Genomic DNA, 17,224 nt, shown 5'->3' on the forward strand with positions numbered 1-17,224 from the left:
AACAAATAACAAGATTTTCCAGAAAACATTTTCACAGTAATTTTTTCGGTCGTGTATAGTTAATTTTATGTTAAAAAAATGGGTTCCAATTTTGATGACGATATTTACGGTGGATTCAGCGGAGTGACGAACAAACTCTTCAACTACGACGCCAAGGAGGATCAGGCATTTCAGAATGCCGTCCGTACGTCCAGCTATGGGAAGAAAGCTACCACACCAAAGTTCTTCTGGAATGGAGACAAACTCGGTTCGGCAGAACCGGCAACCGCTATGGCACGGCCCTCGACCGCTATCCGGCCGGTGGGCTATTCGTCACACAATTCCAAGCTGTTCGATCCACTGAACCAGGCGGCAAAGAAAATAGTGGTAATGGAGAACAAAAAGGAAGAAACGCCCGAGCAGCGGTACAAGAATCTTGAGACGAAAATTTACTCCCTGCTGGAAGAATCGATCGTTGCCAGCACGGGATCGAAACCGGACATGGCGACAAGTTTGGCGAAGGCAAAGGAAGCGTCCTCGCTCGATCGTACCCTACTACGGATGCGAGATCAGGACGGGGGAACGTACACGCACAACTTCGATCTGACCTTCTTCGTGCTGTTTAATTTGGCCAACGTGTACGCGAAGAACGAGATGTACATTGAGGCACTCAACACGTACACGCTGATGACGAAGAACAAAATGTTTCCCAACGTGAACCGGCTCAAGATCAACATGGGCAACATTTACTTTCAGCTTGGTCTGTACACGAAAGCGATCAAAATGTACCGGATGGCGTTGGATCAGGTGCCTGGCAATCAGAAGGAGTTACGGTTGAAGATCACACACAACATAGGCATCTTGTTCATCAAGATGGGCCAGTACTCAGATGCAGCCACAAGCTTTGAGTTTATTATGTCGGAAAAGGGTGATCTCAAGACGGGTTTGCACTTGATATTGTGCTACTATGCGCTAGGTGATGTGGAGAAGATTAAGCATGCATTCCAGCTGCTGCTGGACATCCAGATTGACTACAACGAGGAGGAGAAAGTGTTCCAAGCGAATGTGAGAATGTCTTCATTGGAGATATTGCCGAATAATGATAATTCCTCAATTTTTCTTTCTTTAGTCCAACCCTTCATACGAGTACATTAACGAGCTGATCAAATCGGACGAGCTACACAGCTACGAGCGGAAATTGCGTCACTTGGCGGAGAAGAACATTCTCATCTCGGCAAACTTAATTTCGACGATCATCGACGATTACTTTAACGATGGATACAGCTGGTGTGTGGAAACGATTAAGAATTCGTACTTCTCATCATTGGCAACCGATCTGGAGCTGAAGAAAGCGGTCATATACTTAAAACAGGACGACTTCCAACAGGCAATCGATACGCTAAAGTATTTCGAGAAGAAGGAATCCAACATTGCGATCAACGCGGCAATTAACTTGAGCTTTATTTACATACTAGTAAGTGATCATGAATTAGATGGCGATCATATTTACGGTTTAATTTTTGTACCATTCCAGAAAAAGGATGTCGCTGCGGCCGAAAACTACGCTGAGGCTGCTAAAAAGATTGATAGCTATTGCCCGGCGGCTTTCATCAATAGTGGCGTTTGCTTCTTCATGAAGACCGACTATGAGTCGGCAAAGCTGATGTTCACCAGTGCGCTCGATATCGATTCAACCTCGTTCGAGGCACTGTACAACATGGGGCTGATCTTCAAGAAGCTTGGTGATCATAACAGTGCGTTGTTGTATTTCCGTAAGATCATTTCGAGCCTGGGGCACGAGCAACATCCGGAGGTGTTGTACCAGATCGCCAGCCTGTACGATCTGCTCGGAGATGTCGGTACGGCTCTGGAGTACTATCTGCAGCTGCTCAGTCTGGTGCAGCAGGACAATCGAATCATCCAGAAAATTGGAGAACTGTACGAGGCGGACGGTGAGCGGCAGCAGGCGTACCACTATCATCATGAATCGTACCGCATCTATCCGATAGAGGCAACCGTCGTTAACTGGCTCTGTTCGCACTATATCGAACTGCAGGTGGTGGAGAAAGCGATTGGCTTCTACGAGAAAGCGGTCCTACGCAACCCGCTCGATCCGTACTACCTGTTACGGATTGCTGGCTGTTACAGACGGATCGGTAATCAGCAACGATCGATGGCGCTGTTTCGTATGATTCATGAGATATATCCGGAGAATACGGATTGTTTGCGGGCGTTGATGCATCTTGCACAATCGCAAGGCAATGGCGAACTCTACGAACGGTACAGCGGCGAGTTGCAGAAGCTTGAAAAACAGAAGGAAGTACGCCAACGGATCGGTACCAGTAGACCGACGAATTCTGGAAGTAAGTTGCTTGAATTTGTACGAAATAAGAGTTGTTCTTTTTAAAGATTTTGATCGTCTCATATATAATTCCAATCAAGGTTCACGAATGTCTAGCGGTGACTACAGCGTACGTTCGGCCGGCCATGAAGGGTATCAGCCACCTGCAACGGGCACCGGTTCTGGTCACTCGTCTGCCGGATTGCCATCCAAAAGTGCCGATGTATCGCCAGATTATAGCAACAACTTCACTCCTCACGCCGGTTATGGTTATTCCGATCCACTAGGCCCACCGCAGGAACGACCACGTACGGGTGTACGTAAGAATCTTACTTTTGACGATGATTCGGATGAGGAAATTAACACCATCGATTTATTGCCCGCATAAGTTGGGTTTCATTGGTATGTTCTTCAAAAAACGTATACAACATTAATATTTATTTTATCGATTATTACCGTCAAACACTCATAAATTATTTAAATAGTAATAAAAAAGACCCCAAATGCTTAACACAACAACAGGTATTATCACGTTAGTGTATCGACAGCGATGGGTCCACTTCCGATAGGAAGATCATCCATTCCCGAAACAATGTTTTATCTTCCGTTGATTCGAGTGCCTTTAGTTGCTGTTCGATTAGCAGCAGGTACTTAATATCGTCCCGGTATTCCAACACTAATTCTCCACTCATGGCCACTCCTTGGAAAATCATCCGTTCATCGAGAATGATCTGGGGTACAATTCGTGCATCTGGTGAACACTCTGTCGTGCTGGATGGGGCTACCGGAACTATATCGTCGGTGGTAGAGGACGTTTTTGGGGCTGGCTGTATCATAATCTCACGGAAGTAGGCCGGTAACTGATGCATATCACAGTACGCACGAAGACCGATCAGCAGTAGGTCGACGTATTGTTTCTGATACATTTCAGACACTTTCAGACGGGTATGTTGCGTGTTAAGCACTGGATAAATAGAAGCTGATTGCCCACGAGAGCTGAAGGTTTCATCAGGTTCATCCGTCGCACAATCTAACCAGCAACGGCTGAGCAGCTGTTGGAAGAAACTGCGCACGTTGCGAAGGTTCATACTGCGATTAAACTTTTGGAACAAATGTTCCGCAAGTTGCAGCCGTAGGAAAGGCGATCGAAGGTTACGTATTGTGCTGAGACATAAAGGAATGCTAAAGTATCCGGACGATTCCAGCATTTTCCACAGCTGTCGGGCGTAATGAAGACTGTTGTCTTTTACACACGGGTACTGTATCTGTCCCTCGCTGTGCTGGAATTCACACAGATTTACGGCTACCGTGACAATGCTCAACAGGCGCTAGGTGGAAGAAAACGATAATTGAATTAGTTATTTTATCCTGTTAGAAAAACATTCTTTCCATACCGAAATCACGCCGATGTCATCTGTCGGATAATGCAGCGCATTCATATTGATAAATATTTGGAAAAGCTTTTTGATGAACAGATTAACACTGCCGTAGTCACCGTTCCAGACGAGCTGTGCCACCAGTGGGCTGCGTGACGGATTGCAAAGGTTTTGCTGCGTTTTGGTCGGATTGCTGAAACAGAAAGAAACGGTATTAGCAGGAAGAAACAATACGTTGTACATTTTTTTTTTGCGCAGATCATTACCGAAGAATCCACATGGCAAAATCCATCTCCAGCAGCTTGACTAATACTTGCAGTACCGCAAACAATCGTTCGAACCGCTCCGCACGCGACAACTTGTTGAAATCGTAGCGCAATCTGTTGGCCAGCATCCAGGAGATATAGTTGTACGAAACCATCTCATCGTCTTCGAATGTTTGGCCACGTTTGGTGGGTCGTTTTCTTGTGCACGGACGATTAACCAGTTCCGATTCCGTTTCGATGTAATGCTCGATCAGATGAAGCACGTTACGAAGCAAACCTTCCCGCTGATCGCACTGCTCGAAGCACTGTGCATCGAGCTGGCCAAACACGATGCACTGATAGGCGGGCCGTAAATCCCACCGACAGGGTGGAAAGTATTTTAGACACTTTTCCAACACTTCACCCGTTCCGATTACAATGTCTACGACACCATACTCCAACTCGAGTTCAACCGAAGGTTGGTTCAATGTGAGCATTAGCTGTAAACCGGCAACAAACAGCTCGGCACCAATGAACTCCTGGCGCATGATAGCCTGGTTTAGGAATTCAATAAATTGATCCGGACGGAACTCCCGGATTTGGTCGTGCGTACTTGTCTGTCGTATCAGCCCAACACATCTGGTACGTTTGCTGCGCTTACAGACGTGCCGCTGAGCACATTCGGCAATATTTCGCACACAGCTGGGCACATAATCGAGCCCCAAACGTTGACAAACATCGAAATAATGTCTGCCCAGCACGAAACGCAACTTATCGAACGCAATTACTTCCGGCTCGGACGGTTGCCTACATTGCTGGATGGGGTTAGGGTCGGATTTTTTCTTCTTTTTTGCAGGCGATTCATCTCCGGTTGACATTTTGATCGTGTTGGTAATGTTTCGCAGTTTCGGTGTTATGCGCACCACGGAATTTTCAATTTGCGATTGTGCTGGGACAGATTTTGCAGCGGCTCGTGTGTGGTGCTTTGGGGCAGACATTTTTCTTCAGATTTCGATACCGTTCGACTATCATAGTACAGTTACAACACAAATTCTAGCCTAAAACGCAATGCCTACTGCTGCCTTTGGTTCTTTTTCGGTAAACAAACACAGACGCTTTGGGAGCGGATAGCGCAATTTCGATTATCCGTGCGCTGTCACCGAATATTCGAACGGCACGGATTTGGCGGTTAACCGTGCACTTGAATTTGAATTATTCTAACCAATTTACGAAATATTTCTAAGCTTTTTGGTTCGTTCAAATTTAAAATTTTCCACGAAAAACGATAATAAATTGCGAACGGGTCAATCGTTGTTTGGAAAGAAAACACAAATCCAATTTTAGTAATATTATTATGAATAATATTTCAAAATGCTTAAGAACAATATAATAAATACTACATGACCAAAGTTTTTTCTTACTGAAAAGCCTGTGCAGTTGTGACTAGGATAAAGATTTTCTAGTCCTTTCAAAAATGTCGAATAGTAATCGTTTACAATCAAATACCTGCGAAATAATTTTCATCGCGAATGAATTTAGATTGTACTGATGCAGATTCCTGATGCGACCAATTTCCCAAAAAAAAAACAGAAACTTTAAATTTAAAATCAGTCCTCTACACCGTGTCTGTTTTAGGCGTTTCTCCCGAATGGTATACAAGACTCGCAACGATTTCCACACCGATTCCGATTGTCTGTAACCCGAAAGGCGACGTAATGCGGCTCGTGTTGACACCTTGTTCCTTACGCTTGAAACCATGTTAATTTACCGAAACTGGATCGATTATTCGTACGCATCGCTTCAACCTGGCTGCACTTTCGGTCGCCAACACTCGCTGAGGTATAGGGTTTTTGCAGTACTTTTAGTTTGTTTAATACAATTAATAATGCAACCACCGTTTCGAAGGCAACGGACCATTTGCGCCTCGATGCTTCGCAACACTGCACGATTTTAATGTTGGGCGATGCTGAGCGCGCGTCTCGGTGCGCAATAACAATCGCGCCGGTATAGACTGTGGCTATACCCGCTGCTGGTACTAGCTGGCTTTGACGAACGGCAAGCTTTTTCGCGAATCTGTTGTGGGTCGAATGGAAAATAAACCATAAAAAAACCGACCCGTCGGGTAAGTAGAGTGGCCAGAAGGCAGGCCTACACGCAGGGGAAAATAACCTCAAACATGAACGCATGTATTATGCAACCGAAGCGATCCAAATCGGTGGGATCAAGATTCGTACGATTGTTCATCAACCTCCGTATGAATGATGGTTTGGCAAAGAAAGATAGAAGAAAAGCTAAATCGTACCAAGTCATCCCGGCATTGATCGACGGCACTGTCGTCATCATTGGCATGATTTGCAATATTTTCTTCGACTTTGTTTTCCTTCTTTGTTTTCGGGCTTGATAAAATGGTGGAACGATCATCAGGCTGAAGCCGAGTGGAAATAGGTTGAGAAACTGGTGGATGTGCTCCAGATAGAAAGAAATCAATTTTCCAACGATGAAAGAATCGGATTGTGAGGCCCGCCGGTTGTCACTTTCGTGAGTTGAAAGGAAGAACAAGAAGCTTCCTGGGCTAGGAAGATGCGAATGGGTACGAAATTGAGAGGGAAATTTGGAACTTCGGTTGTGTTTGGAAAAGGTAAGCTAATTGGTGTTTTTAGATATATTTGAATTATTTTTTGCTAGTGATTAAACACATTGGAGCTGCTTGGAGGAAAGTACCTAATTACATCAATTATATTTCTTGTTTATGATTATTTTACTGAAATCAATTATTAGTCTAAATTTTTTATAATTTATGTGGTTTTTACTGAATTACTTGCTTCAATGAGTAGTATTTTCCAAGGAGCCTGGAGCTATGCAATCCTCATTGAAGAAAGTATTAGTTAAAGGAGTTTTAAGGTATATATTGCATACATTCAGGAGTTTCCGTTTTTTTATTTATTCGCATCACGTCTTTCATAATTGTAAGATGACTTCTTCGAAAAAGAGTTATTTACTTTATAATTTATGAGCGCTTAAACTCTGATAAAACGAAATCATCATCATTAAAATAGGAAAATAAAGAATAGCAGAAACAGAGCGCTTCAGAAAACAAATCATTCCCAATTACACCATATCTGATCTTTCAAATTAAATTTGATGCCTCCCGATTTCGGTGATCAAACAATTTGCTAAGTGAAATTGAAAAGTACCTGAAAAAAAGTAGGAAGAAAATTAATTAATTGTACACAAACACATTGTTGCTTCACCTTGATGAATTACCTGACGTGAAAAATTTCGCAAATTCCAAACCAAACTCCTTTTCCACCTGGAAAAGCCTTCAGAACAGTGTCTAGTCAGGCACACAATGCGCTCCAAAAAATGTGCGAACCATACCATTTGGCCAGTACACACCTGGAACGAACAAATATATTGCCGAATGCGAAATCGATGTAAAACCGCTTTACACAATCACACAACAATTCGCTACAATTCATTATTGCGGTGGAGACGGAAAAATTGCCTCGTCGATGTTAGTACCCGTCTGGGTACTAGGCTTTCCTTACAGTACACGTGGGTGGGAGAAAAAAAAATGGCCACCATGTCGAGCCATTTTGCACCAACCATTACATTACCACCTGGCTGGAGTGAAATGCGGTGACCGAGTGGATGATTATGATCGTGATCGATCGGTTTTGGGTAGTCCAAACCGTAGCCAGACGTTCACGTTGACTGATTCTGTGTAATGGACCATGTTTCACAAATTGACAGGTGGGAATGGTCGGGAAGCGGTATTTTTTTTAGAGGAAATCATTATTGAGCTTATAGTTGGCGCTAGCGACATATTAGTTTTGCATTGTTACTTTTGCTTGCTTCATTTCTTTGTCGGTTTAATTAATTTTTTCTTGAGTTTTTCTATGTACACATTTTTCTTCCATTTTTTAACGTTTTGTCTTTGGTACTTTTGTCTTTTTAATGTTGTAACTTCATGTGTTCCTCTTTTTCTTTTTTTTTGAGCTTCCTTTTGTTTTATGGTGATTTATATTTATTTTTATTACTATACACTCAAACTCGACGTATTGCATTAGTTTGATAATGGAATTATCAAATTTTATTTCCTAGTTTTGAACCTTTAAATATTTGTAGCACAGCAATAAGCGTTTTAAATATACTACTTTCCTTATTATATGCACATAAACTAGCAAACATTATGAACTACCTCGCATCGGCTCATTAGAGGGAAGTTAGATTGATATACAAATATGCATGCCACTTCCCAAACAGCATTGGCAATTTATTTTAACGAGCAACAATGTTTGATCGATTCCAGCACTATTGCACTACTCGTGCAGCACATTAAACATACACAAGCACAATGCATTCGGTTGGAACATCCTTGCTGTAGTAAAAACATACGATCAGTGGACGGGATGGTTCGTGTAACTGTAGCTAAAGGCGCCATCAAAAGCAAAATGGCATCGCCCCTCCCTTCCCAAACGCCAAAGTACATCGGCCCGGTTGATGAGTGATAATTAATTTTCAGCCAACTTTATGCTTCTCCTAATTAGGAGCAATTGTCTAGGGCTTCGACGGCTTCCGGATGCGTCGATTAGGGAATTCGTACCGGCTAGTGTACCCAAACATCTTTCCTATGTGCGGTCATTCATAAATAACGCTAATCAATCTTCATCTGTACAAGAGGTTTGTTGGGATCGCGATCGCATAATAGGATAGATAATGCACGCGGTATAACGCATTGCGCATAAATGCATTAGCGTAACGCGCGTAAGGCTTCCCGGCTTACGAGCTAATCGTGCAGCGGCCAAGAAAGCAAGCAGCAACAAAAACTGACCGCTTACAGCAAATAGCGTGTAATCCATGTCTCAGTACATGTACAAGTGTCGGTAAACGTGGTTAATTCGGTATGTATGAAATAAATTTGGCGGCTATGTGTACCGTGCAATGTTAAATGTAGCCAAAGTATCTTGAGCCTTCTGCGGATTTTACCACAACTTATTATTATATATTGCTTCGTATCAATTGCTTTTACGATTCCCCGCCTTGCTTGTTTATTATGATTTTTTCTAACATTATTGTGCAATTTGTTTTATTTTTTTAAATATTGTTTTTATTTATTTTATATAATATTAGCTTATCAAATTGTCAATTTTGTACAGAAAAAAAATTGATTGCATTTTGTTTTCCACTCTATTATCATGTTTGATTTGTTCAAACAATTTGTTTGTTTTCTTTGCTATTAATCAATTTATTTGTGAATTTATTTTTACTTTAGCGCCTTACTAATTATTTATTTGCTTTTATTTGGATTGAGTTATATTTATTTAAAAATATCACATTTCTTTTTATTATCTGCGTTTTTATTTGTTACCAGCTCAAATTACCTTATCACGCAAATCATTATCACCCCTCGATCGATTTCAACATTCAACCGAATCAGATAATAGTTTCCAATGTTTCATCCCCGAAACAATCATCCCTTCCGGCGCTTCCCCATAAAAAGCTCAATCATGATCACGATCATGATCACATTTTGGGCAGTTCGTGCGTTTTGTTTTTCTTCTTTTTCTATTTAATGTAATCTCTTTTCTCCTCACACGCTCGTTTTTCACGTCACATCACTTCCCCTGGCACGATGGCGGCAGTTTTACATGACGTTTTTTTTTTTTTTTGCGACGTTCATTCCACAAGTCTTTTGTTACCATCCTTTCGGTGCCGGTACGCGATTCGATTTTCCCTACGCTTTTCCACATTAAATAATCAAACTTAACGCGCCGTCATGCTTGTGCCCTTTCTGCATGCATCTCTGGTCTCACCCCACCCCCCCCATCCATGAATGTTTCACGTGTGTAATTCGCGGCTTTTCTTAAATAACATTTCTTTATTTTTTGTTGGTGTAGCTGCTATTTTTACACGCCTTTAACGTCGGCTCCAGATTGTGGTACAGGTGTGAACGGGGAAAGGTTCGTCGTCTGCTTTCCACCGACCGGCACCGAAATCGTTTGTTTGAAGGTATTGGTTCGTTGGTGGGTACGTTATGGTTTCGGGTGTTTTTAGGGAGTAAAAAGCAAAACGGTAGAGGAATGTTTTTTTTTTTTGTTGCAGCTCCCTCTATTGTTAAGGGTATAAATATTGTTGTACGCCACCGGGAATGGTACAGTCGAGCGGTGCTTTCCATCGAAGTAAGAAGCAATAGTCAGCCAAATCGACGCGGCCGTAGTTCGTGCAAGGAAAGTGGGAAAAAAAGGAAAAACCAAATCATAACGATGGCTTTTCTATTCAAGGTGGGTTGATTGCTCGGTGCAGTGTGCGAGATTAATGATCGAGTTAATAGTGCTGTCCACCGCTGTGGCGATAATGGAGAAAGGAGTACAAACCATGTGTACTGTGTGTGTTTGACGGTGTGTTCTTTGGTTGAGAGTGAAAGTGCTGTACAATGGATTGAAGTTTGAAATTAAACTTCAACCTACAGATCAGGAAGCGTAATGAAGCAAATGAGTTGCATGGTGCATGGAGTGATGAATGTGAATGAAGACACAAAATGAAGAATGTGATGCTTATATCACGCTGTCATGCTGGGTCCTCCTGACCCATTGCCGATCTGGAGTGACGGTGTTATGCAAATTACTTTTGTAGCGCTGTGTCTTATCTTCGTGTGGTTTTTTTCTCCTTCTTGTGGTTCCTTTGCAGACCGTTGCCTGCTTGGCGCTGCTGTCAGTCGCTGCCTGTGAGTATGGCGGTGAGGAGGAGCACCACGGACACCATAGCGTGGGATATTCGTACGCCAAGTTCAGTGGACCGGTTAGTGGACCGGCGCACGAGATCCACGTCGAGGACAAGCACGGCCACGGGCACAAGATTGACTATGTCGCGAAGCCGGACTATGTGTTCGAGTACGGTGTGGAGGACCCGAAAAGCAAGGTCTCCCAGAGCCGCAAGGAGCACCGGCACGAGGATGAGCTGCACGGCGAGTATAGTCTGCATCAGCCCGACGGCAAGCTGCGCACGGTCAAGTACAGCTCGAACAAGCACAGCGGATTCCAGGCTGAAGTGTTGATCGATGGAAAGCCGCTGCACGAGGAGGAGCTGGCCAAGCTGGCACATGAGGCCGCCGCCCAGAGCGCGCACGGTGCCCAGCTGCACCAGCATCAGCACCAGTTCCACCATCAGCACCAGGACGAGCCCAAGGCGTACGGTGGCGCCGAACAGCAGACCTACGGTGGTGAATCGTCCTACGGTATCGGTGCCGAGGGTGGTGAGGAGGGAGCGCAGGAAGAATACTACCACTAGAAACCATCTTGCATCGGTGGCAGGCTGTTCAACTGTGAACGAAACGTTCAGCATTACCACGATACCCCGCAGCAAAAGTGGTACCCCAATCTCCACACCTTTCCGATGATTGCGGGAACTGGAATAGAACTGAGAAGCATATTTGCCCTTTCTTGCTTTGCCCGATGCTCACCGAAGCGTTGAACCATGTTCCTAAGCTTTAAGAATGTTCTGTAAGACTATTTCGTCGACTCGCTGACAAAGCAAAGACCGATTTAGTCAAACATTTTTGTGTAATTGTTTTTGTGTATGACGGTCAGTGTAATCGAGTCACAACTATTTTCGGTGCTAAAAGTCACTGCTTAACTATTTCACAATTAATATTGATTTCTTTACTAGCTCGTCCGGTTCAATCTGACTCTTGAGAAAGATTGAACTGCTGCAGACTTTCTATGGCGCCCATTAAACCTACGGAGAATGTTAACTAGTGTAGTAGTCTCGTGTAAAACCAAATGAAATGAACGACTCTTCCATGCTGGAAGAACGAAATAAAACTAATTGAATTATATAATCACAGTTTCGAATTCCTTCAGCCACACCTAACAGACGAAATGGTTTAGGCAACCATTACATGTTTCCGTGGTGTAGCGGTTATCACGTCTGCTTCACACGCAGAAGGTCCCCGGTTCGATCCCGGGCGGAAACAACATCGCCTGACATGATCAACATAATCTCTTCAATGATCCGTCTATTGTCGATGACTTAAAGTAATATGTCAGTGGTGAATTTATTCTTTTGTTGAGATATTGCATATTGCCCCTAAGGTACACACAAAAATTAAGTTTGTCTATAATGAGAAAGAAACAATAGAAGTTTCCGTGGTGTAGCGGTTATCACATCTGCCTAACACGCAGAAGGTCCCCGGTTCGATCCCGGGCGGAAACAACATCGCCTGACATGATCAACATGATCTCTTCAATGATCCGTCTATTGTCGATCACTTAGATTAATATGTCAGTGGTGAATTTCTTCTTTTGTTGAGATTTTTCTTATTGACTCTAGGGTGCTAACAAAACATAAATTTTGCTTTAACGACAAAGAAACAATAGAAGTTTCCGTGGTGTAGCGGTTATCACGTCTGCTTCACACGCAGAAGGTCCCCGGTTCGATCCCGGGCGGAAACAACATCGCTTGACATGATCAACATGATCTCTTCAATGATCCGTCTATTGTCGATGACTTAAAGTAATATGTCAGTGGTGAATTTATTCTTTTGTTGAGATATTGCATATTGCCCCTAAGGTACACACAAAAATTAAGTTTGTCTATAATGAGAAAGAAACAATAGAAGTTTCCGTGGTGTAGCGGTTATCACATCTGCCTAACACGCAGAAGGTCCCCGGTTCGATCCCGGGCGGAAACAACATCGCCTGACATGATCAACATGATCTCTTCAATGATCCGTCTATTGTCGATCACTTAGAGTAGTATTTCAGTGGTGAATTTCTTCTTTTGTCGAGATATTTCATATTGACTCTAAGGTACTAACAATACAAAAAATTTGCTATAACGACAAAGAAACAATAGAAGTTTCCGTGGTGTAGCGGTTATCACATCTGCTTCACACGCAGAAGGTCCCCGGTTCGATCCCGGGCGGAAACAACATCGACTGACATGATCAATATGATCTCTTCAATGATCCGTCTATTGTCGATCACTTAGAGTAGTATTTCAGGGATGAATTTCTTCTTTTGTTGAGATATTTCATATTAACTCTAAGGCACTTACAACACATAAATTTTGCTATAACGACAAAGAAACAATAGAAGTTTCCGTGGTGTAGCGGTTATCACGTCTGCTTCACACGCAGAAGGTCCCCGGTTCGATCCCGGGCGGAAACAACATCGCTTGACATGATCAACATGATCTCTTCAATGATCCGTCTATTGTCGATGACTTAAAGTAATATGTCAGTGGTGAATTTATTCTTTTGTTGAGATATTGCATATTGCCCCTAAGGTACACACAAAAATTAAGTTTGTCTATAATGAGAAAGAAACAATAGAAGTTTCCGTGGTGTAGCGGTTATCACATCTGCCTAACACGCAGAAGGTCCCCGGTTCGATCCCGGGCGGAAACAACATCGCCTGACATGATCAACATGATCTCTTCAATGATCCGTCTATTGTCGATCACTTAGAGTAGTATTTCAGTGGTGAATTTCTTCTTTTGTCGAGATATTTCATATTGACTCTAAGGTACTAACAATACAAAAAATTTGCTATAACGACAAAGAAACAATAGAAGTTTCCGTGGTGTAGCGGTTATCACATCTGCTTCACACGCAGAAGGTCCCCGGTTCGATCCCGGGCGGAAACAACATCGACTGACATGATCAATATGATCTCTTCAATGATCCGTCTATTGTCGATCACTTAGAGTAGTATTTCAGGGATGAATTTCTTCTTTTGTTGAGATATTTCATATTAACTCTAAGGCACTTACAACACATAAATTTTGCTATAACGACAAAGAAACAATAGAAGTTTCCGTGGTGTAGCGGTTATCACGTCTGCTTCACACGCAGAAGGTCCCCGGTTCGATCCCGGGCGGAAACAACATCGCTTGACATGATCAACATGATCTCTTCAATGATCCGTCTATTGTCGATGACTTAAAGTAATATGTCAGTGGTGAATTTATTCTTTTGTTGAGATATTGCATATTGCCCCTAAGGTACACACAAAAATTAAGTTTGTCTATAATGAGAAAGAAACAATAGAAGTTTCCGTGGTGTAGCGGTTATCACATCTGCCTAACACGCAGAAGGTCCCCGGTTCGATCCCGGGCGGAAACAACATCGCCTGACATGATCAACATGATCTCTTCAATGATCCGTCTATTGTCGATCACTTAGAGTAGTATTTCAGTGGTGAATTTCTCCTTTTGTCGAGATATTTCATATTGACTCTAAGGTGCTAGCAAAACCTAAATTTTGTTATAATGACAAAGAAGCAATAGAAGTTTCCGTGGTGTAGCTTTTATCACATCTGCCTAACACGCAGAAGGTCCCCGGTTCGATCCCGGGCGGAAACAACATCGCTTGACATGATCAACACATCCTCTTCAATGATCCGTCTATTGTCGATCACTGACATGTTACTCATATCAGTGGTGAATTTCCTCTTTTGTTGCATTTCAAATTGTCAATATTTCATATTGACTCTAAGGCACTTACAACACATATCTTATGCTATAACGACAAAGAAACAATAGAATAGTTTCCGTGGTGTAGCGGTTATCACATCTGCTTCACACGCAGAAGGTCCCCGGTTCGATCCCGGGCGGAAACAACATCGACTGACATGATCAATATGATCTCTTCAATGATCCGTCTATTTTCGATGACTTAAAGTAGTATTTCAGTGGTGAATTTCTTCTTTTGTTGAGATATTTCATATTGACTCTAAGGTGCTAGCAAAACCTAAATTTTGTTATAATGACAAAGAAGCAATAGAAGTTTCCGTGGTGTAGCGGTTATCACGTCTGCTTCACACGCAGAAGGTCCCCGGTTCGATCCCGGGCGGAAACAACATCGCTTGACATGATCAACATGATCTCTTCAATGATCCGTCTATTGTCGATCACTTAGAGTAGTATTTCAGTGGTGAATTTCTTCTTTTGTCGAGATATTTCATATTAACACTAAGGCACTTACAACACATAAATTTTGCTATAACGACAAATAAACAATAGAAGTTTCCGTGGTGTAGCGGTTATCACGTCTGCTTCACACGCAGAAGGTCCCCGGTTCGATCCCGGGCGGAAACAACATCGCTTGACATGATCAACATGATCTCTTCAATGATCCGTCTATTGTCGATCACTTAGAGTAGTATTTCAGTGGTGAATTTCTTCTTTTGTCGAGATATTTCATATTGACCCTATAGTACTAACAAAACCTAAATTTTGCTATAACGACAAAGAAGCAATAGAAGTTTCCGTGGTGTAGCGGTTATCACGTCTGCCTCACACGCAGAAGGTCCCCGGTTCGATCCCGAGCGGAAACAACATCGCCTGACATGATCAACATGATCTCTTCAATGATCCGTCTATTGTCGATGACTTAAAGTAATATGTCAGTGGTGAATTTCTTCTTTTGTTGAGATATTGCATATTGCCCCCAAGGTACACACAAAAATTAAGTTTGTCTATAATAAGAAAGAAACAATAGAAGTTTCCGTGGTGTAGCGGTTATCACATCTGCCTAACACGCAGAAGGTCCCCGGTTCGATCCCGAGCGGAAACAACATCGCCTGACATGATCAACATGATCTCTTCAATGATCCGTCTATTGTCGATCACTTAAAGTAACATGTCAGTGGTGAATTTATTCTTTTGTTGAGATATTTCATATTGACTCTAGGGTGCTAGCAAAACCTAAATTTTGTTATAATGACAAAGAAGCAATAGAAGTTTCCGTGGTGTAGCGGTTATCACGTCTGCTTCACACGCAGAAGGTGCCCGGTTCGATCCCGGGCGGAAACAACATCGCTTGACATGATCAACATGATCTCTTCAATGATCCGTCTATTGTCGATCACTTAGAGTAGTATTTCAGTGGTGAATTTCACCTTTTGTCGAGATATTTCATATTAACTCTAAGGCACTTACAACACATAAATTTTGCTATAACGACAAAGAAACAATAGAAGTTTCCGTGGTGTAGCGGTTATAACATCTGCCTAACACGCAGAAGGTCCCCGGTTCGATCCCGAGCGGAAACAACATCGCCTGACATGATCAACATGATCTCTTCAATGATCCGTCTATTGTCGATGACTTAAAGTAATATGTCAGTGGTGAATTTCTTCTTTTGTTGAGATATTGCATATTGCCCCCAAGGTACACACAAAAATTAAGTTTGTCTATAATGAGAAAGAAACAATAGAAGTTTCCGTAGTGTAGCGGTTATCACGTCTGCTTCACACGCAGAAGGGCCCCGGTTCGATCCCGGGCGGAAACAACATCGCTTGACATGATCAACATGATCTCTTCAATGATCCATCTATTGTCGATGACTTAAAGTAATATGTCAGTGGTGAATTTCTTCTTTTGTTGAGATATTGCATATTGCCCCCAAGGTACACACAAAAATTAAGTTTGTCTATAATGAGAAAGAAACAATAGAAGTTTCCGTGGTGTAGCGGTTATCACATCTGCCTAACACGCAGAAGGTCCCCGGTTCGATCCCGGGCGGAAACAACATCGACTGACATGATCAATATGATCTCTTCAATGATCCGTCTATTGTCGATCACTTAGAGTAGTATTTCAGTGGTGAATTTCTTCTTTTGTCGAGATATTTCATATTGACCCTAAGGTACTAGTAAAACCTAAATTTTGCTATAACGACAAAGAAGCAATAGAAATTTCCGTGATGTAGCGGTTATCACGTCTGCTTCACACGCAGAAGGTCCCCGGTTCAATCCCGGGCGGAAACAACATCGCTTGACATGATCAACATGATCTCTTCAATGATCCGTCTATTGTCGATCACTTAGAGTAGTATTTCAGTGGTGAATTTCTTCTTTTGTCGAGATATTTCATATTAACTCTAAGGCACTTACAACACATAAATTTTGCTATAACGACAAATAAACAATAGAAGTTTCCGTGGTGTAGCGGTTATAACATCTGCCTAACACGCAGAAGGTCCCCGGTTCGATCCCGAGCGGAAACAACATCGCCTGACGTGATCAACATGATCTCTTCAATGATCCGTCTATTGTCGATGACTTAAAGTAATATGTCAGTGGTGAATTTCTTCTTTTGTTGAGATATTGCATATTGCCCCCAAGGTACACACAAAAATTAAGTTTGTCTATAATGAGAAAGAAACAATAGAAGTTTCCGTAGTGTAGCGGTTATCACGTCTGCTTCACACGCAGAAGGGCCCCGGTTCGATCCCGGGCGGAAACAATATCGACTGACATGATCAATATGATCTCTTC

The 17,224-nt window shown here is 42.5% G+C and overlaps 4 protein-coding genes and 20 non-coding genes across 24 annotated transcripts in view; 22 read left to right on the plus strand and 2 right to left on the minus strand.

Moving 5' to 3' along the window:
- The window catches only part of LOC125772037 (bifunctional heparan sulfate N-deacetylase/N-sulfotransferase), a 670,071-nt gene that overhangs the window by 188,603 nt on the left and 464,244 nt on the right, over window positions 1-17,224 (minus strand). The window lies entirely within an intron of this gene.
- On the plus strand, window positions 3-2,738 carry LOC125772040 (intraflagellar transport protein 88 homolog). The gene is made up of 4 exons (XM_049443361.1): window positions 3-1,044; window positions 1,109-1,453; window positions 1,514-2,342; window positions 2,422-2,738. The coding sequence occupies exons 1-4, from the start codon at window positions 79-81 to the stop codon at window positions 2,706-2,708; spliced, it is 2,427 nt and encodes an 808-aa protein (XP_049299318.1). The 5' UTR covers window positions 3-78; the 3' UTR covers window positions 2,709-2,738.
- On the minus strand, window positions 2,715-5,077 carry LOC125772047 (uncharacterized). Its single transcript, XM_049443371.1, has 3 exons — window positions 3,963-5,077; window positions 3,715-3,889; window positions 2,715-3,648 (listed from the first exon to the last, which is right to left on the minus strand). Exons 1-3 carry the CDS (start codon window positions 4,937-4,939, stop codon window positions 2,854-2,856), a joined length of 1,947 nt encoding a protein of 648 aa, XP_049299328.1. The 5' UTR covers window positions 4,940-5,077; the 3' UTR covers window positions 2,715-2,853.
- Window positions 10,040-11,843, plus strand: LOC125772067 (probable zinc transporter protein DDB_G0282067). The gene is made up of 2 exons (XM_049443421.1): window positions 10,040-10,225; window positions 10,632-11,843. The coding sequence occupies exons 1-2, from the start codon at window positions 10,208-10,210 to the stop codon at window positions 11,229-11,231; spliced, it is 618 nt and encodes a 205-aa protein (XP_049299378.1). The 5' UTR covers window positions 10,040-10,207; the 3' UTR covers window positions 11,232-11,843.
- Window positions 11,844-11,916, plus strand: Trnav-cac (transfer RNA valine (anticodon CAC)). The gene has a single exon. It is a non-coding gene; the product is annotated as a tRNA-Val (tRNA).
- Trnav-aac (transfer RNA valine (anticodon AAC)) lies at window positions 12,083-12,155 on the plus strand. Its single transcript has one exon. It is a non-coding gene; the product is annotated as a tRNA-Val (tRNA).
- Window positions 12,322-12,394, plus strand: Trnav-cac (transfer RNA valine (anticodon CAC)). Its single transcript has one exon. It is a non-coding gene; the product is annotated as a tRNA-Val (tRNA).
- On the plus strand, window positions 12,561-12,633 carry Trnav-aac (transfer RNA valine (anticodon AAC)). The gene has a single exon. It is a non-coding gene; the product is annotated as a tRNA-Val (tRNA).
- Trnav-cac (transfer RNA valine (anticodon CAC)) lies at window positions 12,800-12,872 on the plus strand. The gene has a single exon. It is a non-coding gene; the product is annotated as a tRNA-Val (tRNA).
- Trnav-cac (transfer RNA valine (anticodon CAC)) lies at window positions 13,039-13,111 on the plus strand. Its single transcript has one exon. It is a non-coding gene; the product is annotated as a tRNA-Val (tRNA).
- On the plus strand, window positions 13,278-13,350 carry Trnav-aac (transfer RNA valine (anticodon AAC)). Its single transcript has one exon. It is a non-coding gene; the product is annotated as a tRNA-Val (tRNA).
- Trnav-cac (transfer RNA valine (anticodon CAC)) lies at window positions 13,517-13,589 on the plus strand. The gene has a single exon. It is a non-coding gene; the product is annotated as a tRNA-Val (tRNA).
- Window positions 13,756-13,828, plus strand: Trnav-cac (transfer RNA valine (anticodon CAC)). The gene has a single exon. It is a non-coding gene; the product is annotated as a tRNA-Val (tRNA).
- Trnav-aac (transfer RNA valine (anticodon AAC)) lies at window positions 13,995-14,067 on the plus strand. The gene has a single exon. It is a non-coding gene; the product is annotated as a tRNA-Val (tRNA).
- Trnav-aac (transfer RNA valine (anticodon AAC)) lies at window positions 14,234-14,306 on the plus strand. Its single transcript has one exon. It is a non-coding gene; the product is annotated as a tRNA-Val (tRNA).
- On the plus strand, window positions 14,491-14,563 carry Trnav-cac (transfer RNA valine (anticodon CAC)). The gene has a single exon. It is a non-coding gene; the product is annotated as a tRNA-Val (tRNA).
- Window positions 14,730-14,802, plus strand: Trnav-cac (transfer RNA valine (anticodon CAC)). Its single transcript has one exon. It is a non-coding gene; the product is annotated as a tRNA-Val (tRNA).
- On the plus strand, window positions 14,969-15,041 carry Trnav-cac (transfer RNA valine (anticodon CAC)). Its single transcript has one exon. It is a non-coding gene; the product is annotated as a tRNA-Val (tRNA).
- Window positions 15,208-15,280, plus strand: Trnav-cac (transfer RNA valine (anticodon CAC)). The gene has a single exon. It is a non-coding gene; the product is annotated as a tRNA-Val (tRNA).
- On the plus strand, window positions 15,447-15,519 carry Trnav-aac (transfer RNA valine (anticodon AAC)). Its single transcript has one exon. It is a non-coding gene; the product is annotated as a tRNA-Val (tRNA).
- Trnav-cac (transfer RNA valine (anticodon CAC)) lies at window positions 15,686-15,758 on the plus strand. Its single transcript has one exon. It is a non-coding gene; the product is annotated as a tRNA-Val (tRNA).
- On the plus strand, window positions 16,164-16,236 carry Trnav-cac (transfer RNA valine (anticodon CAC)). The gene has a single exon. It is a non-coding gene; the product is annotated as a tRNA-Val (tRNA).
- On the plus strand, window positions 16,403-16,475 carry Trnav-aac (transfer RNA valine (anticodon AAC)). Its single transcript has one exon. It is a non-coding gene; the product is annotated as a tRNA-Val (tRNA).
- Window positions 17,120-17,192, plus strand: Trnav-cac (transfer RNA valine (anticodon CAC)). Its single transcript has one exon. It is a non-coding gene; the product is annotated as a tRNA-Val (tRNA).

This window comes from Anopheles funestus, chromosome 3RL (assembly GCF_943734845.2).
Source record: "Anopheles funestus chromosome 3RL, idAnoFuneDA-416_04, whole genome shotgun sequence".
In the NCBI taxonomy this organism is placed as follows: Eukaryota; Metazoa; Arthropoda; class Insecta; order Diptera; family Culicidae; genus Anopheles; species Anopheles funestus.